This window comes from Vicugna pacos, chromosome 12 (assembly GCF_048564905.1).
Source record: "Vicugna pacos chromosome 12, VicPac4, whole genome shotgun sequence".
NCBI lineage: Eukaryota > Metazoa > Chordata > Mammalia > Artiodactyla > Camelidae > Vicugna > Vicugna pacos.
Genome location: NC_132998.1, coordinates 42,659,357 through 42,685,772, shown reverse-complemented (window position 1 = coordinate 42,685,772; position 26,416 = coordinate 42,659,357). Strand labels below are relative to the sequence as shown.

At 32.8% G+C, this 26,416-nt stretch overlaps 1 protein-coding gene across 9 annotated transcripts in view; it reads left to right on the top strand.

Moving 5' to 3' along the window:
- The window catches only part of LRRIQ1 (leucine rich repeats and IQ motif containing 1), a 178,788-nt gene that overhangs the window by 451 nt on the left and 151,921 nt on the right, over positions 1-26,416 (top strand). For all 9 annotated transcript variants that reach the window (XR_012078573.1, XR_012078574.1, XM_072973310.1 and 6 more), the window contains exons 2-9: positions 2,373-2,517; positions 3,675-3,786; positions 8,216-8,307; positions 9,586-9,703; positions 10,234-10,457; positions 14,130-14,204; positions 17,104-18,735; positions 24,364-24,516. Coding sequence is in view for 7 of the 9 variants with exons in the window: in XM_072973310.1 (XP_072829411.1) it covers positions 2,377-2,517; positions 3,675-3,786; positions 8,216-8,307; positions 9,586-9,703; positions 10,234-10,457; positions 14,130-14,204; positions 17,104-18,735; positions 24,364-24,516 (2,547 nt within the window). In the remaining 2 variants the exon portion in view is untranslated. The remainder of the gene's footprint in view (positions 1-2,372; positions 2,518-3,674; positions 3,787-8,215; positions 8,308-9,585; positions 9,704-10,233; positions 10,458-14,129; positions 14,205-17,103; positions 18,736-24,363; positions 24,517-26,416) is intronic.

Sequence of the window (26,416 nt, the reverse complement as noted above, 5' to 3'; positions counted from 1 at the left end):
TTGAAACGTGCTGTAGGTGTGAAATACACGTCAGATTTCGAAGAATTAGTATACGAAAAAGAAATTAAACTTTTACCTTGGCCTTATAATTAATAATTTTTCTATTGATTATATGTTGAAATAATATTTTGGATATATTGGGTTGAATAATTATTAAATTAATTTAACCTGTTTCTCTTTACATTTGAAAAAGTTGCTGCTAGAAAATTTAAAATCATATGTGTTGCTTAAATGCATAGTTGGACAGGGCTGAGGTAAAGAGCCAGTAGATGAGCAGAGAGGGACATAGAATGGGAATGTCTCTTTCCTTTACCCTATTCTCCTGCCTGCCTTTCTGCAGAAAGTTTTGTGTATCTGCGTATTCTGCTTTATAGCCACGTTAAAAAAAAATCTAATTTTCCACCTAGCAAAACTCTGATTATGGGATATCATTTTGCACTGGTTCTGTGTTTGTTTTATTTTGTTTTATTTTATTTTGAAAGAGGGAGGTTATGAGTAAAATGGAATCTTTTAAAATTGCCTTTAAAGTTATAAAAAGTAGTACATGATTTTTAAAAAATCACTCAACATACAGGTATGAAGTGAAAATTTTAAAAATTCCCCAATTTCTTCCAAAAAGTTTCTGTGTCTAAAAGAAGTGTATGTGTGTGTAGTTACACGAAAGAGATGTGACTCTGCGTAGTTTTCTTGCCACTTAACCTTTATTCAGTTATGCCTTTTTGGATACCTTTCCAAAGGAGTACAGTAAATATACCCATTTTTTAAAGGTCTTATATAATATTCCATTCTATGGATCCATCATAATGTAGTTAACTGTTTTCTTAGGGAATACTGAGAATATCTTTAAATTCTTATCGAGGTGATTGTAGATTCATGTCCAGCTTTAAGAAATAATGCAGAAATATTTCCTATACACTCAGTCCATTGTCTCTATGGTAACGTTTTGTTAACTATAGTGTAACAGCACGACCAGGATATTGATATTGGTGCAGTCTTATTCTGACCTTATACAGATTGCTTCAATTTTTTGTGCTCATTTGCTGGTGTATTACTTTATATACAGTATTTATCATCTGAATATGCTTACTCACAACCACGATCAAGATACTGAACAGTTCCAACACTACAAGAATCTCTCATGTTGCCCTATTATCACCATAACCATCTTCTTCCAACCCCATCCACCCCATTAGTGGAAATCACTAATCTGTCCTCATTTTTATAAAATTTTGATGTTTCAAAAATGTCACATGAATGGAATCATATAGTATGTTACTTTTTGGTGTGGGCTTTTTATTTAGCATAGTTCCCTGGAGATTCATGGTGATTCATTGGTACTGTGGCTTATAGCAATGATTCCTACCTTTTATTGCTGAGTACTATTCCATGGTGTGGATGTAACTAGAGTTAGTTTAACTATTCACCTATTGGGGGATTTTTTTTAACTGTTTCCAGTTTGGGACTATCATGCATAAAACTATTCTGAACATTTCTGCACAAGTTTAAGTATGAACATAAAATTTCATTTTTCTGAGTTTATGAAGTACATGAAAATTAGGCCAATTAAATCATTTATGTGTGAAAGAAAGATATGTGGTATCTATAGCTAGAGGAAGGGCAGGCAAAGGTATTATCTTTTTTTAATAGGAATGAACTGACTGTTCAAATCTACAATTTTAAGATGATTGGACTAGAGGTTATTCAGAGGGATTGCTGGGCGGATAATGAGCTTGACTGATGGTGGTTAATAATGATGATGTAAAGACATACTATAATGAATGCACTGCTTGATCTATATCCATTACAAGCATTAAAGATTTAAATGAAATAAGTATTGAACTTATAAGCCATACATTATCCATTATTACAACACGTTATTGTTGGTAAAAACATGTGGCTATTTTGTAAAATGAGTAACTCTGTCTTAATGAGTAGAAGCTAGCCAGATGTTTCCCCTGTAGAGACATAGCGTGTTATCTTATGGGTATTTCAATCGCTGCATATTTAAGCTATTCAGAGATATTTTGCCATTAATTATTACCATGAAAAATGAGTTATATTATGAAGTTTTTTGTTTCAGAAAGGTACACCAGTCCATTCCATGTAACTTTTCCTTTAGAGAATTTAAAGGGTATTATTAGAGTCGATCATCTTGCAGTCAAACGTTAAAGAAATAATGAATGAATATAGGGAGAAATCAATGTTCTTTAATATATAATATAACCATAATAAGGTGTGATAAAAGTTTGTTAAACTAAAACAATTTTATGTAGAAGATGTTTGGTTGGTATGGCACATTAAAGAACCTATAGTTTTTACTGACAGTTAGCCTTTTCAGTTTTCTTCAAATGGTTCTATGTTTTTTTATGCAGGGTGATGGAAGACAGTGATGATGATGATGCAAAGCTCAAGGAAGAAATAGAAGCTGAATTGGATAAAATCAGTATTTCTTCCTTGGAAAAAGATGATCTTGATAGTGATTCAAAATCAGAAACCCAGAGTGATAATAGTGATACAGTAAGTGTTAAGTGTTGTACTTTTGAGCCATTGAACTAGAGTAAGCTTTTTAGGAGAAATATTATTTTTCTCAGTATGTTTTATATACTTATCTCATTTTTTACCTTAAGATCATCTTTAAACAATGTATATTAGTAGATATTTAAGTATAAAAGGTATATTGAAGGTAGAAATCACCTATAATTTCACATGTATATGTGCTCATTTTTTGCAAAACGGGGATTATATATATTATTATGTGTGTGTGTATACGTATATACACACACACATATATATTTGCGTCCTGTGTTTTTTACTTAATCATGAGCATTCTGATGTGATTAGACATGAATGAAAAGCAAACTTTATGTGAAATAGTTAGGCCTACAGAAGTAGTTACATTTTTGGAAATCAAACATGTTTTCTTTTCATTTGTGTATTTTTCCAATGTTTATATACCTAGAAAATGTATTTATGGATTCATTCTTTTATATCAAAATCCTTAATCCAATGGAAACTTATTTTCAGGCATGATATAAAATGTAGATTGAATTTGAAATTTTACTGTACATATTTAGCAAATATTCCCAGTGTCAGTGTGGAATAATCTACCTCTTCTCAATTGATTTGTCATATCTGTTGTATATATTTAGTTGTTATATAATCTATGCAAGCTATGTATTCTTTTCCATTATTCTGTTAATTTTTGCCCATTGGGGTTTTATATCTCTGAATATCAAATGGGTCAAATTCCGTTGTTTGCTGTTTCAAAATCTTTTCAAGTAAATTTTTTCCAAAAAACTCATTTGTCAAATTTCAAAAAATAATTACACTTTGATTTTTAACTAGTATTGCAGTAAACTACATAACACTTTTGGAAAAATTAATTATTTTACATTATTATGTCTTTTTATCCACGGTTATTTCAAATAAGACTAAAAATTCTGAAATTCTTCATTTGAATATGAAATCCAACAGAATCATGGATGCAATTCATAGCCACTTGAAAATGAAATTGTAAACAAATATATTTCCTTGGACTATGCTCTTTATATGGAGCCCTTTTACCTCATTTACACATTCTGCTCAAATTTTTGGCATATCAAAATTTGTATCAAAATTTTGAAATATAGTTTTAATAAAGAATTTTACAATTTCTTTCTTATTCAATTTTTTAGGATTTGGATGAATTACCCGAGTCAGTTCTTCACTGTATTAACATCATAAAGAATAAGAGTAAAACTGTTGAAGAGCTCATTCTTCAGGACTTGGAAGATACTGATGTTTTAAGTAAGTACAGTTTTTATCTGCTTGGCAGATAAGTTTTCTGTAAGTATGAGTAATTTATAATTTATAAAATTAAACTGCTTGAAGTTCTTATCTCATATTATAGATATGTGCATTTATCACAAGTACAGTATAGTGGACTGTTCAATTTAATTCATTCATTTATTTTTTCTTACTGCCTTCTTTATGTCTCCAATGAATACTAGCCACAGTTTGTTTTGCCAGTCCTAATTAAAACCAGGCATTCTGTTACACTATGTTAAAGGTAACTAATCATGGGACTCTTTTAGAATGTCAACTGACACATATTTTTGGAGAAAAATATAATTTATATCGACACTTCACAATCTTTATTTACTTAAACTGAGCAAATTTACTTCTTGGAATTATTCTAAGAATAATAGAATAAACAAATATTTAACTAGAATTAGTCATGGCTTGACTTATAATGAAAAATGGCAAAAATCTAACTTGTTCAACAGGATCTGTATCTAACAGTACACTCATTAAAAAAAAGGATGACTTGGACAATATTTAATGACATAATAGCTATTCAAATTATTATGTCCACACCACTATATATAAAAATAAACAATAAGGATTTACTGTATAGCACAAGGAACCATATTCAATATCTTTTTCTAATCTATAATGGAAAAGAATCTGAAGAAGAATATGTATATATAATTTTATATATATATATATATGATATATATATATCTGAATCACTCTACCATATACCTGAAGCTAACACAATGTTGTAAATCAACTGTAGTTCAATAAAAAATTTATTAGGAAATTAAATATCACTTTTGCAAATATTAGTGTGTATTATAATGTGGAATTCACAGATATTTGTACCAAAAATATTATTGTGTAAAAAGATCTATTGTAGCCACTAAGAATATAGCAGGGAACAAATAGGCAAATGTCCTGATTGCCTATGCTAATGTTCCCGTGTGGGAAGACAGACAATAAATAAATAGGTAAGTAATATTTCAATTATGACAACTTCTGTGAAGGAAAGATTTCAAGATAAAGGGATAGAGATTGAAGGTTACTCTTTTAGATGGGCTAAGTAAGGGAAGGCCTCTCTGAGGAGGTGATTTTAAGTAATGACTGATAATGGGGCAGTAAGCCACATGAAGTATCTCTGAATGAGAAGGCGAGCCTCGTGGGTCCCTGGAGAGCTGGTGTTCCAGAAGGAGGGAATTATAAAGGCCAAGGCATATGTCTGAAGAGCAGTAAGCTTTTGAGGTTGTATCTAAGCAAATGAGTGGTTAGATCATACAGGATTCTTATAAATCCAAAGTGTGGACTTTGGATTCCATCCTGAATATGTGAAGTTTTTGAGTAAGGAGTGGCAGTATCTGATGTATTTCGAGGCAATCATTCTGGGGACTGTGTAGAGAAGATAGAGTCTACTGCAAGACTATTGCAATAGTATAGCTACAGATGAGAGTAATTTGAGTAGAAATGGTGGAAAATGGTCATATTCTAGAAGCCATTTTTAAGATAAAAAGAACTAAAATATTTTTAATGGACTTATATGAAAGGAAGAGAGGAAACTGGCTCTAAGGTTTTTGTTGTGAGCACCTGTGTGAAAGGATATGTAAACACTTATGATATGTAGACTTTTCAGATTTTAGCAGTGTCATCATAGTTGAGTTATGGGGGGTTTTAATGGTTTGCTTATTTTTTTTACTTAAGTTTATACAATGAAAATATATTTTAAATATATTGGCAATTATAGAGCCTAATTATAAAAAAATTAAAGGAAGCATAATTATAGAAAATTAGTTACATGAAACATTATATAATTACAGTTATAGCAGTGGTTTAGCAAATTACAAAATCCTGTGTACAGCTCTAATTCAATAGATTTGATAGACTCAATGAATAGAATAATTTTCCAAGAAAATTCAAATTATCAAGATTGCTTGAAAAAGCAGAAAATATGATTAAATCAATAATCTGACAAGACGGTGCAAAGAAATTTCTTCTCAAATGTCATTAGGAACTAGGAAGAATTTTGCAATTCGATTATTACAATCCATCAAGGAGCCAAAATCTGCAGATTATATTTTATTTATAAAAAGCTGCAGATTTCAAATACAAAACTGTGTGAGCAGAACACACACACAAGAGAAACTAGAGGCTAATTTTATTTATGGATATAGATGTATTGATCAGGGCTCTCAGTTGTAGACAGAAACTATTTTAGCTATGTTAAACAGTAAGGTTTTAGGGGTGTTTGTGTAAAGCAAACTTACTGGTTTAAAATTACAGTATGTTGTTATCTTTTATAGTTCTGTGAGTTGACTGGGCTTAGCTAAGTAGTTCTTGCTTGGATTTCTTATGCATTTACAGTCAGATGTTGGTTAGGGCTGCAGTCATCTCAAGTCTTTACTGGGTTGGAATTCTAAGATGACTCACTCAAAAGGCTGGCAGTTGATGCTAACTGTTGGCTGGGAGTTCAGCTGGAGCTGTCAGCTAGAGGTACCTGCATGTGGTCTCCCTCCATTGCTTGCATGGCACCTGGATTCTGAGAAATAGTGTCCCATGAACAAAATATCAGGAGAGTAAGGTGGAACCTGGTAAAACTTCACATGACTTTTTCTCAGAAGTCATGCAACATCATTTCTGCCACATCCTGATGGCGTCCCAGGCTCAGCACAGATTCTGTGTAGGAGGGAACTACATAGGGTATACATACTAGGAAGTGTGGGAGTGACATCTTTGGAGACTAGCTTCTATAATAAATAAGAGACTTGTTAATAGAACTGAAGAAACAGATTCTAGGCTGAACATCCAAAGTGTAGAAAATGTACCTGCACATACATTGTAGAACTGGGCTGCAGCAGGCACTGCTGTCTGATATAGTGAAGAAATTCAGAGACATTAATCCTCTACTACTCACTCCTATCTCCAACCTGAAGCTCCCTCTGTCATAGTCTGGGCCAGAAAAAAGACAGTATCTCTTCCTGCCTCTCTTCACACGTAATATTTTTATGAAAATAAAGACTTGCACACATGTATCATTTGGCAGAACCTAAATCACCCTCAGAAACCTAGCTCCAAAGAATCTGGAGAATGTTATTTTTGCTTTTCAGCCTCTTGCATAGGAAAGCATGCCAGAGAGATTGTGAATAGGTGTTGAAAAGGAAATCTATAATATCGGACAGAATAGGTGTGAATAGTCAGTTATCTGGTAGAATGGTCATCTGTGAAAAATACTTTACTACTAAGGAACATTACTATAATAAAACACTCAAATTGAAAAAGGAAAGGAAACATAACTACATCTATACTGATGATAAAAAGAATAAAATTAAACAACTCACAAAATTAGAAATGAAAGTTCACTTCACTCATGTTAGTAATTATAATATTGTAAACTAATACTTTTATTAATGCATTTTCAATATCTTGTACAAGATGATATTACTAGATTGTGGCAGGTGGAATCTAACCTTTGTTGACTTCAAATCACGGTGTCTGCATATTAAACACAGCTTTATTCTGTGTACATGGAAAATAAACTTCAGTCTAGACAATGATGGTGATAGAGTGCTGTAAAAATCTATTACTTTCATTTTTAGAATAAAGAGTACAGATTTCCTCTGATTATTCTTCAGTATTTTTCTGTTGTTTTGAGTTATGATCAAGAATATACTATGGCAAACCAACAATGAGATTTCAATTTACCTTTATCAAAACAGCAAAAATTAGACGACTAGATAATTACTAATGTCAGGGATGTGGAAATGTAGAAACTTGCACTGCCGCAGGACTCGTTCCTCCACTTCTGGAAAGCAACTGGCGTTACCTGGATACATTAAATAGTTTCATACCCTATAGCCCAGCAGTTCTTCTCCTAAGAAATATAAAACAAATTCTCTACACGTCCAGAAGGGGACTAATATAAGGATGTTCTTTGAAGGGTTATTTGTGGTGGCACGGACTTGGGGGAAACATGGGTATTCATTAATGCACGAGTGGATAGTACAACACTGTGAGTGAGTAGTGCATACTGTGGAATAGCAGGCATCAGTATGAAACAACAGATTAAATATTAGCACCTGGCAAAGTGGAAGGAAATGAAAAACAGTACTCAGTAAAAAAAGTAAGCCACAAAATAAGAGAGATAATAGTAGCTTTGGAGTACATTTAAAAATACATGCCTACGAAATAAAAACTACTTTCTGAGAACACAGAAAGAGAACTTTTTAAAGAACATTCAGATACTAAAATTGCTTATTTTGAGAGTGTGTGGAAGGAGTGGAGATAAAGGGTATAAAGACAGAATAAAGAAAAAAAAGAATATACTATGGCAGAATTTGAGATTAAAGGATGATTAAAGGGTCTGGGATTTTAATGTGTTGTGCCTTGCCCTAATAATTAAAGTTATAATATTTTTTTCTTTCTATAGGCTATGGTTATGGAGCAGTTTCTAATAATCATATGCATTTAAGGATAGAATTGTCAACTGAATGTAAAGAAAATCCAGAACAATTATTGAAGGTATATGTTGTTTGACTGAAAGTACTCAAAATTACAGTTAGAAATTTCCCTTTCCCTTTCATGTCAGATGATATAGTTCACTGATTAAAAGTTCACTGACTTAAAAATTAAAAATTTAATTATTTTAAGCAAATAATTTTTGATTTTATTTTCTCGTCTGGCGTATAATATAAAGCAATGCAAATTTCAATATTTAAAAATATTTTAAAAAGTAATATGAACCATTAATACTTGGGAATTTAATGTGCATGTAGATAAAACAGTAGAACTATATTGAACAATATTTTTTCCCTAGAAGCTCCAAGGAAAAAATCAAAATATACTCTAATATTTATTACCTTGCTTAAGAATGTACTATGATCCAGGGGGGACTTTAAATACTTTATGGAAACTTTTTTTAACGTAGATATTAATTTTTTTATTTAATTTTTTAAATTGGACTAAACAGACTCTATGGAAACTTTAAATGCAGAGTGTCTGTTAGGTTTTTTTTTTTTAACATAAAAATAAAAACATCCCTAAGAAAGTAAGAGTAAAGGAGAGCCTGTAGTTAAAACCTCCAGAAATGTACAAGAGAAAGTCCACAGGTTTGGCACCTTGAACTCATATTTACTTCTCATTTTACCCAACTCTGACTTTACCAAACTCTGTTCTTGCTCTGTACATGTTTAACATAATCTGAAAATTACTTATACATATGTTTCTTATCTTTTTTTTTGGTAACACTCAGACCTGAAATATTGATTTTTGAATTAAGATGCTGCTACTTCATGGGAATAGGTACCCTATATCTTTCAAGCTAGAGTGCAGTGGGAGTCTAATTATGGAAAAGTATTAATCAAAATTATGACTTGTGTATAACTCAGTTAATTAGAGAATAGTTCTGTTTTTAAAACATACTGAATATATTAACAGCGTATATGTGAGCAGTCACTACAGATAAGAAATACAGAAATATATTAGGAAGAAAACACATATTAGTAGAAACATTTTGGCATGATTCTCAAGCAGTTTGAGTATTATGAGTAAATATTAGAAAGTAATTACTAATTAGAATTTGGAAAAACATAAGGGGGATAAAGTACAGTTTGCTTGCATGGGAAAAACATTTTTCTTCACCATGAAGAGAATAATTATCAACGTGCTATAGAATTGTATTCAAGAGAGATTTAAAAAAATAAAGTTCTAGATATGTGTATCGACATACTAAATACATTATTAAAATGATAGATTTTACTCTCTATTTTTTTAAATTATTGGCACTTTTTAACCTCTTAGATGTTATCTGAAATAGAAAAAGAAGAATTTATGAGAAGTAAAACTCGTTGTCGCAGTCCTAATTCTGTGCCAGAGCCTAGTCCTTGTGACTTGCCTGTGGATGAACATGTTTTGCCAGGTAAGCTAAACTTCTTGATGATATTTGTGATAATTTTTATGTGATTGATCATAATTATCTGAAACAAATTTAGAAAGTTTTGACATTTAGAAGAATATAGTCACGATATTTGAAAATTGTTATGCATTTAACTACACTATTTAATTACACATTCCCATAGCTTTTTTATGGCTCCTAAATTAACTTGATGTAAGTAGATTTAAAATTGTTCCACATTTATAGCTGACTGCAATAGATATACTCAGACTTAAATTTTTTAAATGTCTTGTAACCATGTTGCTTAATTACACACACACGCATACACACACACACACATTATATTTTATAGAGGCTTTGTGGAATAACTTAAGGCAAGTTATGTGATTTCTTTATTGATTGCAATGGAATTACTATTCATTCCTTTTTGCATATTATCACTTATACTTTGGTAAGATGTTGACATTATTTCTTTATTTTGAAATTACTTTTATACTTTACATTGGTTCAGTTTTGACAAGTTCAATTTAAAATTTTTCTCTTCGTGAATACAGATGATGCTGATATAAATTTTGGATACTGTGAAGTGGAAGAAAGATGTAGGCAGTCTTTTGAGGCTTGGCAAGACAAACAGAAAGAGCTGGAAGACCAAGAGAAAGAAACTCTCAGAGCTCAGAGGGATAGAGAAGAAAAGCAGTTTCAAGAAGAAGAAGAAAAAAGACATTGCTGGATGAAACAATTTGAAGTTGAAAAGAAGAAATTAGAGAATATTCAGAGAGTAAGTTATTCTGTTTTTGTTTTTGCTTTTCATGCATTTTTGAATCAGTTGCTACTTCTGAACAGTATTGTTGTATTGGTTTATGGTGTGGATTAAGATCCATTATGAGTTTTAATTAGTCCTAATAATCAAAGCAGTTGACTGTGGCTTGGCAGTATTAATATGGACTTCTTTGATTAGTTTTTGTGGAAATTCACTGGAAATTCAGGTAGTGTTTTGGATCTTGGGGGTGGCCAGAGCCTATGAGGCTTCGAAGATTGTCCTAGAAAGGCTGATACTTATAACATAAACTGTTGCTTTTTCATATCTTTCTAAATGTAGGAAAAGGCAACAGAATTTTCTTGATCATGTAATGTCCTTGCTGTGTGGTTTGCTATCTAGTAATTATGTAAAACATACTTGGTTGAAGTGGTTCAGTCATGTAGGTGATGGCTTATTCCCATAATTGAGCTAATTCTTGGGACTAGAAATTTTTGATGCGAAGGAGTTTTGTGTTGTTTTTATTTCTGTTTCCCCCCAACTGCAACCCAGGAGGTCCACATCCTTAGGTCATGGTATTGGCATCTTGAGAAATGGGTGGATTTCTAGGACCTACTTGTGGGCCATCAGGATCCTTAGAATGTAAGGATAGCAGGCAGGGCTCACTTCTCTGTGTTACATTGCTAAAGTTGATCTATGTATTACTCAGAACTTACGAGTTTTGAGTGTTCCATGTGGGGTACATTGGCAAGTAGTTACATATGCAGTTCAGGGTGTTCTAGCCACTCTATATTGAGTATATTACATTTCCTGATTACACAGAAAATAAATAAATTATAACCAATGATAATATTGCAGAACTAGTTTAGCCATGACTTTTCCTAATAGTAAGCTATGAATCTTTCACTTTCTTTTAGTTATATTTTCCTTTCCACAGGCCAGATTAGTCATTTTCAAAAGTCAGAAGCTTTTTTTTTCAATTCCAGAATAGGAGTGGCTATAAGGTAGCTTATTGGAGTAGTACTTGCTGGCTTATGCTAAAATGCATCATTGCTATTGGTTGTTAGTGATATTTTCAGGTGTTTTCTAAAAAAAAAAATCTGATTTTTAAATTCTGTTCTGCCAAATTGTAATTATTATTTGTTTTATAACAAAAATTTACTGACTACTTCAAGGACAAAGCTTTTAGCTATATGCTAAGATGGTACAAAAGCGTTTTAATACCAGGGCCCTACCCTCAAAGAATGGTAACTTAGTTTTTGAAAGTGATTCTTGCTATATCATAAAATTATGATTTTAAAAACATATTTGACATCAGTAGTCTTAATAAGTTCCTAACTGTGTGCTTTGTTATGCCTTGGGCCTTAACAGTTTCCCAGTGGGACCATTCCATAATTTTATGATAGATTCTAAATATTACTTATTCAGTAATTCTTTTCTGTGTCCGTTGTTAGCTTCCTCTTCCATTTTCCAAAACATCGATTGTAAATCTCTTTCCTTAAGAATTATACTCAATTCCTTCCTCCTCATTATTAGCAAATGATCACATAACATTTTTGCATCAGTTAAGAAATTCCTCCACTTCTAGTTAGCATCAATCTATGTTGTCACCTTTTTTTTCTTTTGCTTGCTCTTACCTCAGTAAGAAAGGTTTCTTCTACCAAAGGCTAGCCTTGCCTTCTTTGCTCTATATTCTGTCATTTTCTATTTTACCTCTATTTTTTCCTATATGCTGAAACACCCCTACAACTACTTCCTTTCTTATTGTTTATAAGCATGTTCAGTTTTCCCCCATCCTAGGGACAAAAACAGAAGAAAAATCATGAGATCATCTGGGTTTATATGTCTCACTTTAGCTGCTCTTTAGCTCTGCTCATCACAGTCAGGCTTCTTACGGAGTAGCTCCTTTTGCTCTATCCATTTCCTTGTCTTTCATTCAGTCTGAAACCTGCTAGGTATCTATCACCATCACAACAATGAATAAAACTGCTTTTGACAAAAATAACCAATGATTTCTAGACCCATACTCACAGGTTCTGTTTCAGTTTTTATTTTGTCCTCTGTAGCATTTTATGCCAGTAAAAATTTGATTGCTGACCATTTCTTTTTCTTTTGACTTCTATGGGGCCATACTTCCTTGATTATCTTCTTACATGTTTGGCCATTCTTCCTTTATACCTATTTTAGGCTTCTCTTTCTCTCTTTCTCCTTGAATGTGGTCCTACCAAGAATTCCATCCTTTGTCCTTTCTTTTCTTTTTCTGTGTACTTTCAAGAAAATCTCATCCACAACCATGGCTGTTCAGAACCAAGTCTATGGTTATAACAACAACAACAAAAAAAGCAAACTACATAGCTCTTTTATACGCAGAACTTAATGTATCTAAAACTGAATGCACTTTCTTTCTGAATCATGACCTTCCTCTGGTATTCCTTATTTTGATGAGTCACACTTATTACCACAGTCCAAGCTAGAAAGATGAGGACCATTTTTGACTCTTCTGTCTTGTTGTATTGTCCATTGTCTCATCCATATATCTACTGTTAATCCATAGTTCACAGTGTCATAATGGCTAGCTTGGAATACTTACTATACTCTCTAATTTCTCTCCCTACTTTTGGTCTTGTATTCTGTAAACTCGTGCACCATAGTGCAGTAAGAAGGATAATTATTTTCTTAAAAAAATGATTTCCCTGCTTAAAGGCCATCAAAAGTTCCCACAGCTCCTATAAGATAATGTCCAAAGAACTTTTCCTGCTTCCTTTTATCCAGTCTGTTGGCAGTTTGTGGTGGTTTCGTATTTACGTTGTTTCTGCATCTCTTCTGATTGCTGCCACCCGTCTATGGAAGGCCCTCGTTGACTCTCACATGGATTTCTCTACACCTACTTCACTGATCTCCTTAGTGTCTCCTTGGCTCACTTTCTCTAACTCTAAAGTCACCTTAAAATTTTCTCAAAGCAGAGCTGTAATGTTTTTCCTAGGTCAAAAACATTTAACATGCCTAACATGTTTATATAATCCCTTAAAAGCCTAATCATTTCAAATACAATCTTCTGTATGAAACCTTTCATGATCCTCTAATTATAACACCTATTCCTACTGTAAACCTCATAGTTCTTCTCTTGTGATAAAGTTACTCTGCTAAATTTGGGGTATTGTGTGAACATCTGATAATATTCCCATATTAAAGGTAAAGGTTTTGAGGAAAGGGATTGTATTTTACTAATCTTTGTTTATTCTGCAGAGCCTTAACAAAATAGATGCTAATAAGGAGTTGATGAAAGAAAACAATTACCCTCGGAACTGATTTATTATGTGAATTAAATGGAATGGTGTGGGGAGAAAAAAATTGTAATGTAAAACCTATCTTGCACACATTATTATTTGTAATTTTTGCATTGTCCAACAGTACTTTTAGCCAATGCACTTTAGTATGTGAATATATGTACTGAAATAAATAAAACAGCTCTCCCCATTGCAAACATGTTTATGTGCTCAAAATGGGAACCCCAAGTGTCATTTATATATTTTGGGTTGAGATTAAAGTTGTTATCCCAGTTCTGATAATTGAGGACCATTGGATGAGTTATTATCTTTGATCATTGTTTATAAATATTGTAAGAATCGTATATAATAAACATAATATTATTTGATATTTGAATAAAGTATTTCAATATCATCATATGTTCAGCAAGAACAGGACAAGATGAATGATGAACTCCATAAAGAAGAGAAAATTTGGAAAGAGAAATTTAAACAGCATCAGGTATGGATTTGTTGTTTTTAAGCAACACAATGATTATTCTTTATTTGAAATAAATTACTATGCTTGGAATGAATATCTTAGAATAATATTGCCTAGTTGGTGTAAGATTTAATTTACTAAAGTTTTCAAAATTTACTAATCATTAGAAACTCTCCTTGAAATAAAATGTCCCAAAATGAAAATAAAGTAGTTCAGTGAGTGAACATGTCTATAATAAATTATAATTCTAAAATTTCTTTTAAGGTTTGAAGAAATACACTGTTATGAACATTTCATTATGACTGAGGATTGTTATGAAAGTTTACTGCATTTCTTTAACAGAACTAATTGAATGTGTTAATAGCCCCTTTAAATTTAAGATGATTCTGATGACACATTTATTAAGTTTTAACTTTTATTTACTACAGTTTTATATAAAATTATTGTAAGTAATTATAAGAATGGATAAAATTTCCCATAATTCTGTAATCCAGCCAAATGTAGTATCACCTATCATTGCATTTCCTTCAAGTCTTTTTTAAATTTTATGTAAGCACATGTCTGAAAAAAGTAGGCTTATACTGTCCATCTTTAAGTGAAAAAAAGTTGGTTAGGCATGTGAAGACACAGATTCATTATGAATGACAAGAAAAAATAAGACAGTAATAACTCACCTGGAGGTAATGCAAATGTTGGAGTCAGGAGAGCCATTAGAATCCTTATAACTATCATGCAACAGCAAAATAATTAAACAGGTTATATGAAAAGAAAATTGGAATCTATAATGAAATATCAAGTGTATGTTCTTGAGTTGAAAAGTTCAATGCTAAGTTGGACAGTAGATTTGACACAGCAGGTGAGAACATTAGTGAAACTGAGAAGTCAGTAGAAAATACCCAAAATAAAGCACAGAGAGAACAAAAGTGGGAAAAGCAGAAAAGAGCACAAGAAATATGTGATACATCATGAAAAGATAAAAATATCTATAAATGGTAATCTTGGGAGGAGAGGACAGAGAGAATGGAGCAGAAGCAATGGGTGAAGAGATAATAGTTGAAATGGTTTCAAATTGTTTTTAGAAAATCAATCTGAATATTTGAAGATAAGTCAAGATCCTCAAGTAGAATCAATGCAAAGAAAATCACACCTGGGAATTTAATAGTATAACTATTGAAATTCAAGACAAGGAGGAGAAAAATCTTTAAAAGTAGCCAGAGAACAAGGCACACTACCGACAAAGGAGCAACCGTAAACTACCAGCGGACTCCTTGAGGGAAATGATGGAAGAAAGAAGACAGAATAAATAATTTAACTGCTAAGTGTTAAGGGTTTCTTTGATCATTAATGTTTTTTGAATCCTCAGTCTTCCCCTGTTTTCTGGACTCAGTTTTCGTTTCCTGGAGTATATACCTAAATACTTGTAAAAAAATACTTTTGGATGACAAATTTTCTCAGTGTTTGGACAACTGAAAATGTTTTGATTTTACTTTTAAAACTGAATGATTTCTTTTCTTGGATACAGAATCCAGGTTTATTACTGTTTAGTTTTAGCGGTTTAAACATATAACTCCATTGCATGTTTATGTATTTTTTTCACCTGCTCTCTATGATTGCAAATTTGATACTCATTCATTGCATTCTTTTGAAGCTTTAGAATTTTTCACTTTTTACATTCATCCACACATATTTGCTGGTTTTCCACTGTGTGCGAGGCACTTCTCTAAGTACTCAAGATACAGCGGTGAATAAAACAGAAAATAATCCTTGCCTTCATGGAGGTTACATTCCTTAGGATTCCAAAATATTGCTAGCATCCATATGAGTGTATTATTGTGCACACGCCTGTGTGTGTGTGTGTGTGTGTGTGTAAGAGGTTAACCCAGCTCTTTCTCTTATGGCCTTTTTTGATTTAGAAAACATGCATTTCTATTATTCTCTTCCCTTTTTTTTCCTTGGTTCTGAATATCTGTGTCATATATTTCATGGCTTTGTTGTTTTGTATGTTGTTCTAGGAAACACCTAATTTTGAAGTTTTTCTTTAGGCAATCAGCTGGTCAGCCATTTTATCTTGATTTTTGTTTGTTTGAGTGAGTCATAAATTTTTATTGAGCACTTGCATTTCATTTTATATGAGGTGTTTCCTGTTTAAACGTTTTTATTAAAAATACCTTTATTTTAATTTTACTTGATTTAAATAGCTCTCTTCTCAGAAATTGGTTTTGCCTCTGCTTATTGAACCATTTCATTGCCTCACATTCTTTGTGTTAGTTTTCATCAACTATTTGCCAAATTTTGTTGACCTCTTTACTTTTGTTTTAGGACTTCAGTGATAATGATATTTTCTCACCCACCTCCAGATTATCTCATTTGATGCAGTATGTGCTTATCAACTCCCTTAATAGTTAAGAAAGGATAAGATGTGTGACTAGGCTAGTTCTTCGCGTGGCTTATATGTATGTACTACGTCACCTTCCTGCTGTGATCAGTCTCACAAAATAATTCCCTGATTCTGTATTCTCTGTGCTCAATCTGGAAGTCCTTTTATCAGAACTCCCATCTCAGAAAGTTTGAAGTCCTTTTCTCCTACACGATTTTTAGCTTATAGTTTTTCTTGCTTTTTATTCTGTGTCATTCTGATTTCATATGCTTTCTGTCTTCAAGGAATTCCTTAATTTGTATCTGTGTGGCATGGTATAACCATATTAAAGTATCAACTTACTAACTTGATAGAAGCAACTAAATATTTTAAAAATTAATATACCATTCAAAATAAATTACTTTAGTTCTTCTAAGTGACTTTTATACTATCTTTATTGTGACTTCAATTTTAGTATTTGTTTTCAGTCTGTGTTTCAAGTGATATTTTAGTGACATCACACGTTTAGTTTATGTTGACTGCTATTTATCTTACTTTATTTAGGAATTTATTAGAAACTTGCACTTACAAATGGAAGAAGAAAGAGCAAGATTTAAAGACCTACAGGAAAAAGAAAAAATGCGTTTGTTAAAACTGCAGCATAATGCAGCTGTGAAAATTCAAGCTAAATATAAAGCATTCGTGGCTTACCAAAAATATGGCCCACTCATAAAGGAACAAGTAGAAAGCAAGAAAAGGAAAGTGCAAGAGTGGAAGGAAAAGGAAGCAAAAATACGTCAGATGGAAGAAGAAAAAAGGAAAAAATTAGAAGAGGAACAAAGAATAGAAGAAGAGATAAAAAAGCAGAAGCAAGAGGGAAGGAAAAGGAGAGAAAAAGAATATGAAGAAAAAAAGAACATCCTGAGACAAGTAAGAGAGCAACTACTAAACAAGGAAAAATTGAGATTAAGAGAAGAGGCAAGAAAACAGCTAATCACATGCAGAGCATTAAGGAAGGGAGAATATAATGCCAAACAGTTAACTGCTGAAGATGCCTCAAAGAGAAAGGGTAATGTAGCTGAAAGTCCAGGGGATGAGACGTCAAAGGAGTGGGAAGATGTTACCCCTTGGCTAGCTGAGGAATCGAATGAGAGGGAAAATGTAGGCAGACAGCTTGTGTTGAAGGAATCAATGCAAGTGCAAGTCAGAGAACCTGTATCAAACCAAGCAATCTTGGCAGAATTTAAAATGGAAGAAAAAAGTGAAAACCTAGCAAAACAGTGTGCAGAAGAATTGGGTAAGCAAGCAAGGAAAAATGAAAATATAGACAAAAACACTCAATTAGAAGACCCAGATCTAAAAGAAAATGTGAAAGAAGAGTTTCAGCTGCAAGAATTAAAGTCTCCAATACAAAAAGAGGAAGTCATGAAACCTGCCATAAAAGAGACCACGAGACAAGAGGCCCGAACAATCATATTGGGGCATAATCAAGAGATGAAGGAGGTGAGAAACAACGACGCACTGAGGGCAACCAATGATAATCAACAAAATAAGTCACGAAAAGTAGAAAAAGAAGGGATATTAGAACAGAATGGAATGTCATGTGAAGAGAGTGATAAGAGGAGAATTTCAGTGATTCCAATGAAACAAAAACTACCACTAAAATTAGAAAGTTCTGAAGATATAGGAGAAGATGTAATACAGGAAAATGAAACTGATATAAAATCTAAAGAAACTAACCCAAAAGACAGTGCACTGAATAGTGATGTCGTTTTTAACACCAGTGATGCTTTGACAAATGTAGAAGGTAAAATTAACAAGCAAAATCATATTTTAGGTAGACATGCTCCTTGTGAAGACTTGGGTGGCTCTAATGCAAAAAACTCTTTGGTTTTTAAAGAAATAAACTCTCTGAAGTCTCAGACTAAAGAAATTCCAGAAGAATGTCATGAAAACAGAGAGGAATGTGAAAATATGGTGACCTGCTCTGTACCAGAACCAGCACTTCTATCTTCTATTGAAGAAAAGAGGCTAGCTTGGATAAAATCATTTAAACCTTGGTTTGAAATTTTCAAACAAAATCAACAAAAGAAAACTGTTAAGAGAAAAAGACTTGTAAAATGCCCAGCCAACGTGATGCCCCCTTTGAACACACTACAAATTCTTCGATGTGGTCCTTGGAATACTTTACAGCAGGTATTTTATAATGCATTTTCATATTGGATTTTAATTGATTCTCTAAAATGTAACTTTAAAAATCTTCATAGAAGGCCTATTTTGATCCAAGAATTCTGTCTCTTAATCAATGAGTATTTCATTAAATATTGCTCCCATTTGAGAAGAGATGTATTGTAAAAATTTCCTCATTTAAAATTGTTTAGGGCATCTACTCCTTCAGTGAAGCACTATATAGAGCTTTGATTTCCATCTTGAAACCTGGTTCAAGGGCCCTGCAGCCATTATCAAGCTTCCCAGAACAGAGGCATCTGGGAATGTAGGGTTGAATTAGAGTGGGAAACTCCTAACTTTATACTCCCGTTAGGAGTTAGTTTGCTTTTAGTCCTGGGCCAGAGCACCACCTAGTGGCTCCTTCCAGAATGAAGTGGATTTCCCTGAACTGGATTTCACAAATACTGTGAAAGAAGGGCTTACAACAGTGGAAGACTCTAGAATATCTATGTAAAAACATAATTATTTAGACACATGCTATGTAAACATGGTGAATATATGCCTGAAATTTAAAATAGTTGTCACCATATGTTACTAATTTTCCTCTTACGGGGTCTATAGTTTCCATCAAAATTAAGACAGAAATTAACAAATGTGTAGAAAAACAGGAAAGACTATTTTAAATAGTGCAATACTAGGAAAGACTTACGATTAAAATTCATATATTTAGCTAGGACCTGAAACTTAAATATATTTAATAAAGTTTATCTAGTTTCTTGATATAGACAGATGCCTAGGAAAGGAAGCATTCGTATTAATACATATGGATTATTTAATTCATTCACTCAGCAGATATTCTTCTCCAATATGATCAATCCATATTTACTGTTAGATTAGAAGGATAGAAAAAAATCTCAGTCTTTACCCTTATGGAGCTGACTTTGGTGGACAAAAAGGCTTTAAACAAATACACAGATGAATATATTAATACATATCTTGATACTTGCTTTAAGATTTCAAGGTATTCTGTGAGAGGATAATAAGGTAGTGGGATTTAAAGAGATCTCTAGGATGTGAAAGAACAGTATAAAGTCCAAGAACTACTTTGAAGTGTCCTCTTTTTTCCTGGGCAATGTATTTTTCATATCCATTAGATCTATAGAACTATGTATAGAATTTCTCAATATCTCTTGTGTTACATTTTTTTCTTTCGCTTTGTTATCTGTGAAATCATTCTTTTTCTACTTTAAGATGTTACTGCAGGCTTTCTAAATGGATAACATTAGATACTAACTATTCTATTTATTTAAAGTCATCTTCCTCATGAGTATCTATCTGGGCTAGGCATCAGGGACAGCTTCTTGCCTACAGTATTTGTTTCCAAAGCTAGAGAAACCAGTAGTCCCCTTCTCTTTTCTTGTGAGTCTCTGTTCTGACCTATGAGAAGAGCACTGAGGAAGTTAAGGTGAATGAACCTTTTTCTCCTTGATGTTTCTTCTTCTGCCCACTCTGTTCCTTCTGTGTAATTCTTGTCAATTTGCATAAAGTGAGGATTAATATTTTCTTTTACTTCTTAGAGTAAAACCTTGCAAGCAGTAATGTGTATACAGATCATCAGGGGATTTGTTAAAATGTTGATTCGACTCATTAGGTTTGTTGATCAACCCCAGTGTTCTGCGTTTTTACAGTGCCCCTGGGTTGATACTGGTTCATGGACTAATTTGAGAAGCAGTGTTCCAAAGGACCCTTTAATTCTCTGAACACTATTCAAACAACTATTTCAAACATTTTATTTTTCCTTGAAGCATCAAATATATAGTACAAAGATGAAAAGAAATGTGAATGTGCCATATAAATGCTGAAGGGTTATAAAAACCATCTTTTAATGACTCTGTTTCAGAGATGGATTATCGTGGTATCTTCATTCACCACTGCTACTGACCCATGAGCTCACTTTCTTACTTAGATTTTCTAATCTTCTAGCCTCAGATCTTTATCCTTATCTGTCATCTTTGTAAAGTCCTTCTAGAGTGGACTTTTAGAAGAGAAAATTTTACTCTTCTGGAATTTCACCCAGTAATCAATTCATTTTGCCTATGTTACTCTCTTACTTTGAACCTTCAGGACATGAATCAAGTCTGCCTCTTGTCCGTACTGCTTTATGTATTGCCAGGAAATAGTGATTTTCATTCCTTGACTATGAGATGGGTGAGTGGGGAGGATGGATAAATGGATTGATAAATAAGTCCAACTGAATCTTATCTCCATGTTATTATTAGCTTCACAATTTAAATAGTGTAACTTGATTAAAAAGGAAATTAATATAAAAATTATTTGAGTGTAATGTAATAAAGCACTAACAAGCCCAGTGTCAAGTGAGATCAGGGTTCTAATTTTATTTCTGCCGTTTACTAGTTGTGTCACTTTGTGCAAGGTGCTTCACCTTTCCCTTTCTAAGCCTCAGTTTTGTCTTCTGTAAACCGGGAAGAGCAACATTTACTTTATAGGATTGTTGAGTTTTAAAATACTACATGTAAAGAATCTGATCTCGGGCCCCTAATATATGTAATAGTCAATTGTCATATGTGGATCTCAAACATCTGAAGAGTAATAGCCTGTTTCGTCAAAGAAGTTACAGAGTTGAAAATGCTGGACCATGTACCGTATGCAATGATATCCCAAAAGGATGTGACTGAGGATCAGTGATTACTGACAACTAACATATTTTTATTTTTTTCTAGTTTCAGTGCTTTAACTAATTCATTTTTCTTTTATTTTTGATATTTTGCTACTAATGATAACTTGCTTTTAAATAACAGCGACAAAAAAGAGTACTAGCTTAAAGGGTTTTTTTTGTTGTTGTTTTTTTTTTGTTTTTTTTTGCTATGAGTTTATAACAGCATGGATAAGATTTTAGGAGATAATTAACTTTTAGATCAGAGTGTCTTACTTCCTTCATTCAAGGCAAATTGTAATAAACTGGTGTGACAGTACAGGATTAAAGTTAGATTCTCTTTCCTTTAAGCCACTAATCATAGCTCAGATTCTACCTCTTTGCAGCCGATTTTTTAAACAATATTATTTCTCCACGTTGAATAGATTTGAGATTGTGGCACCAAACAAAGCAAAACAGAGAGTCATGCTTTCATTACTTTTGCATTTAGTTTACCATAGATGACTGACACTCCTTGGGCTGAACTCAAGAATAACAGAGTGAACTCAGTTTTATGTACCAAAACTGTCTAGGATTTGGGGAAATACAGGTGATTAAGTGGAAAACTGAATTGTGATCTTTTATTAAAATATAATGAATGAGTCATAGCTTCTATAGGTGGACCAGTTTATTTTCAAATCACGAGAGCCCTAAAATATTATTTTTTCAAATATTTTTATATTACCTTTTATAAGGGAAAGAAACTATGAATGCTATAAATATATTTTAGTTTTGTCACAGGGCTAGGGAGGTTTATTCATTCAGTTATTTAGGAAGCATTTAGTGACCATTAACTGTGCCCCAGTTGCCCTTTTTCAGGCTAACCACACAGTAATGAACACCTATGAGGACTCACTCTGTATTGACCTCAATTTTGGGAGCATAAAGCAGTTTTGTTTATGTGATTATTGTCATGCATGTAGATGTAAATAGAGATGTAAAAATTTATTTAATTTCACATGTTGTGTGGGGTAGAGAATAAATTTCTATAGCATAAGGAAAAAATTTTAAATGTTTAATAAAAGGGAGGAGAAAATGGCATGAAATGCCTCATATTCAAAAGTAGGACCTTCACAAGGACACTGCAGCAGTTGTCATTCCTGCACTGTAATTAGGTCGCCACATCATAATAGCCAGAACTTAATTGTGTTTATATGTTTATATAGTTGATTGTAAGCAGCGTATAATTATATCGGGAAGGATAATATAAATTATAAGGTAGAGTAGCATCTGTTACCATAAAGTTGCAGCTGTAGGGTTTTCAGTTTTTAAGTGCTCAAGTCTGGATAGTGCATTCAGTGTTTTAGTATAGAGCCTGTTTTCCAATTACATAATTTATAGTAGTTCTTTGTGGACAGATTAAATGAGCATTACACAGCACTTATCTTGACACAAGTGGATGAATACTTTTCTCTCTGAAAAGTTATGAAAGAGAAATTAGTTTCAAAAGTTGTTTTAGGTTATGCGTAATTGAGAAATTGCTAAAATAATTATGAAACTAGAAAATTTTATTCACCAAGTTTTTTAAGATATTAGTTACTGCTTTCGCTACTTAAAGCAAGGAGTAGACTAATCCTTTCTTTATAGTCCGTGAACATGTGGTCTTCTCATTCACTTACATAAATGTGTAAATTCAAAACTTAATTTAATTGAATGCACAGGAAATACTTCATATGTAGAGGATTGACTGCAGTTAAGAATTTTATACTTTTCCAGCTTTTTCAGAACCAATAGTGGTATAAACTTCAATAGACCCTTTTTTTGAATTTCTTTTGAGTATGATATACACTAAACTCTTCCTATAAAGCCAATAATTTAAAAATTGTTACTCAGTACGTAGGAAACTTAGCCTTAGGATTTGTAATGTGGCAATATGAAAATATGAAAAAGTTCTTCCTACGAAGTGATTTAGATCGTACAGTTATTTCAGTGCTGGGACTCAATCATAGTGAAGAACTAACATGTTACTAACTTATTCCTGTGCCAATTTTGCTTGAGTGAGATCTCTTGAGTTTAATAAGTGGACTGCTTTTCAGTAATCTCAAAAAATTTCCCTGACATATTCTTGTAGAACTGTAATTGTAGCCCTTAATAGACATGCCATAGAATTAAATACATTCTTTGATATTGAATTTTCTTTAGTTAAAAAGACTTAAACCAAAAAGAGAAATGTTCCTTAGGAAAAAAGCTTTATGGAGTATTGAGTTCACAGTAATATCTCAATAATAAGAAATGTTGTAAATGTAAACGTAATTACTATTCATGATTTGTTATACTGCAGATTCTATATGCTCTGGGTATATTACATTATTCAGTAGTAAAGAATAATTCATACCTTTTTAATACAGAAGACTTGTAATAGAATGTTGTTTGTGTTTTACATGATTCAATTATTATTGCATGTTTCTACTTCTTACAGTTTCTATAATATCTCTTCTCAGTCAAACTTGCTTCTCTTTTCGAAGATAACTGAGCTATTCTAGTTGAAGCATGGCAGATTAGATATAAAATCTATCCCCTGGCCTGTTGTGACTTCTGGTACTTTTCAGGTATCCCATAAGATACTGTCAAACACGGGTCCTAAACATTTATATAGTGTAACTCTGAAAATAATACCAAGGACATGAAAAACAAGGAAAGTGAATTTGGTGAAAAATCAGGAAGTGAACTAATAAATGAGTATATTATTGCTTCTATGCATATTACTCTTGAATTGAATTGATCATAAATGTTTGCATTAATTTGCCTTTCTGTGAGGAAACAAAAGTGGCAAGGTGGCCAGATAGCTTCAATGAAATTGAATTGTTAATAAATATGGATTTCAATATATAGCATTACTTTTCTTAGATGAATTTTGTAAAAACAGGTTTGCAAGGCTGAAATAGTTTATATTCATTATAGTCAGATAGTGCTGTGCTCTCCAATTTTCTTGAATTCTCTAGGTTACAACAATTACATTTCAAGATTTGCCAGGCTGTAACGTCTCCACACTGACAGAGTGTACAAATCTTCAGTTTCTGTCTCTTCGACGCTGTGGATTAACTTCTTTGCACAGCCTGAGTAACTGCAAAAAATTAAAGTACATTGATGCACAGGTATGTCTTCTCTTCTACTCTTTATCTTAAAATATAAAATGAATTCATGTGTACACTTAAGAAATGATAATTTTGAAGAAAAATTTATTAAAATAACGTGTAATTTAGGGTCTCAAGAGGTCAAGGGTCAAAACTTGTGAGAACCATACAAGGGAAATGATTAGGTGATATGACCCGGAAATTACTTCTCTCTACTTACAGATGATATAGTTATTGTTTTTGTTAATTTTTGCTGTATAACAAATGACCACCTTACTCAGTGAATTAAAAACAGTGACCATTTGATTTGCTCACAGTTCTGTGGGCCATGAATTGAGGCAGGCTTGTCTGGGCATTTCATCCGCTTCATACTGTGTCTCTTATGTAATTTGCAGCTGGGGCTGCAATGTCCAAAATGTCTATGTCTTTTGCATGTCTGGTGCCTTGGGAGGTTGGAATTCCAATCTCTCTCTCTCTCTCTCTCTCTCTCTCTCTCTCTCTCTCTCTCTCTCTCTCTCTCTGTGTGTGTCTGCTATCTTGGGTATCTTTACAGGGTAAGCGTTCCAAAAAGACAAACTTCAATATGAAGCGCTTATCAAGCATCTGCTGGCATCATGCTAACTTATGTTCTGTTGGCTAAGCTTTCAGCTCATGTGGGAGGGGACTGTGTGGATGTGTCAATATTGGGTTGTGAGGTTTGTTGGGAGGTGCTCTCAAAGTAACAGTCTACCGTAATCTACCCCCTGGCTCCTAATAAGCCACATCCTTCCCACGTACAAAAGATACTTATGTCCTAAAGATCCCAAAGTCTCATCAGCTTGTGGCATCAGACTCAGAGTTGAAGTACAGAAACTTCTCATCTAAATCAGATACAGGAGGAGATGATCTGCTCTTAGAGAGTTTTCAACTCTGTGATCTATGAAGTTAAATGAAGACTTGTCTTCCCTCCCTACTCCCGCCTGCACATACCCATATACAATGGTGAGACAGGACTAATTAATTACAAGAGTCATTCCCATTCAATATGGAGAAGACAAGAAGCTCTTGGTAGTTCTTGGTCCATAACTAAGCACATATCATCAATTCTGTAATAAGGACTTGGTTCTACTCCATAGGAATGGTTCTCTGTGACTCTTGGTTCTGCCCTCTAGGCTTTTAACTCCATTCTCAAAGCATACTTTCTTTTCCATAAGAAGTGCCCTGTTCTGCAGCTGGTAATTTTTCTTAACCTGTTTATTTCCCATAAAAGATTATGAGGATGTCCAGTGGGTTTTTTTGTTTGTTTGTTTGTTTGAGTTACACTCTTTTCAGTTTAAACTGACAGGGCTTTCACCAATATGATTTTCTTTTCAAACTTTGTGGGTTTCCTATGCTTGTTAGTAAGTTTACTCCATTAGACAAAGGCTATATTCATAGGTATTTTGAGAGGGATGCTGTGAGACTATACCCTTAAGATTCTTAAAGGCCCATTTATCTTTCTGAAGTATTGAAAAAGAGAATTGCTGTTGCATTCTTAACATATCTTGATGTCAAGACCAACATTATGTATTACAGAATTGGGTATGTTTAATAAATGTGTAAATCTATATATGAGATACATGCCTAATTCAATTCTATAGCGGAAGAAAGCAAAAGGGACCGAGGAGGGGGAATGGGGAGATTTTGACTTTTTCATTGCTTGACTTCTTTAAAAAAAAAAAAAGTTTTATAGCAACTATGACCAAATGTTTACTCTTGTTCATTTAAATTGTTTGAAATATTTTGTCATATAAGACTCTATATTTCCTATATTTTAAAAGATTATTAATAAATACAAAATCAGTTAATTATTTGTTTGGTTACTTAATATTTTCATCTAGATAATATAAGATTCTGCATAGTTATCTTAAAAGTCAGGGATTCAGATATTCATTTGAAGATC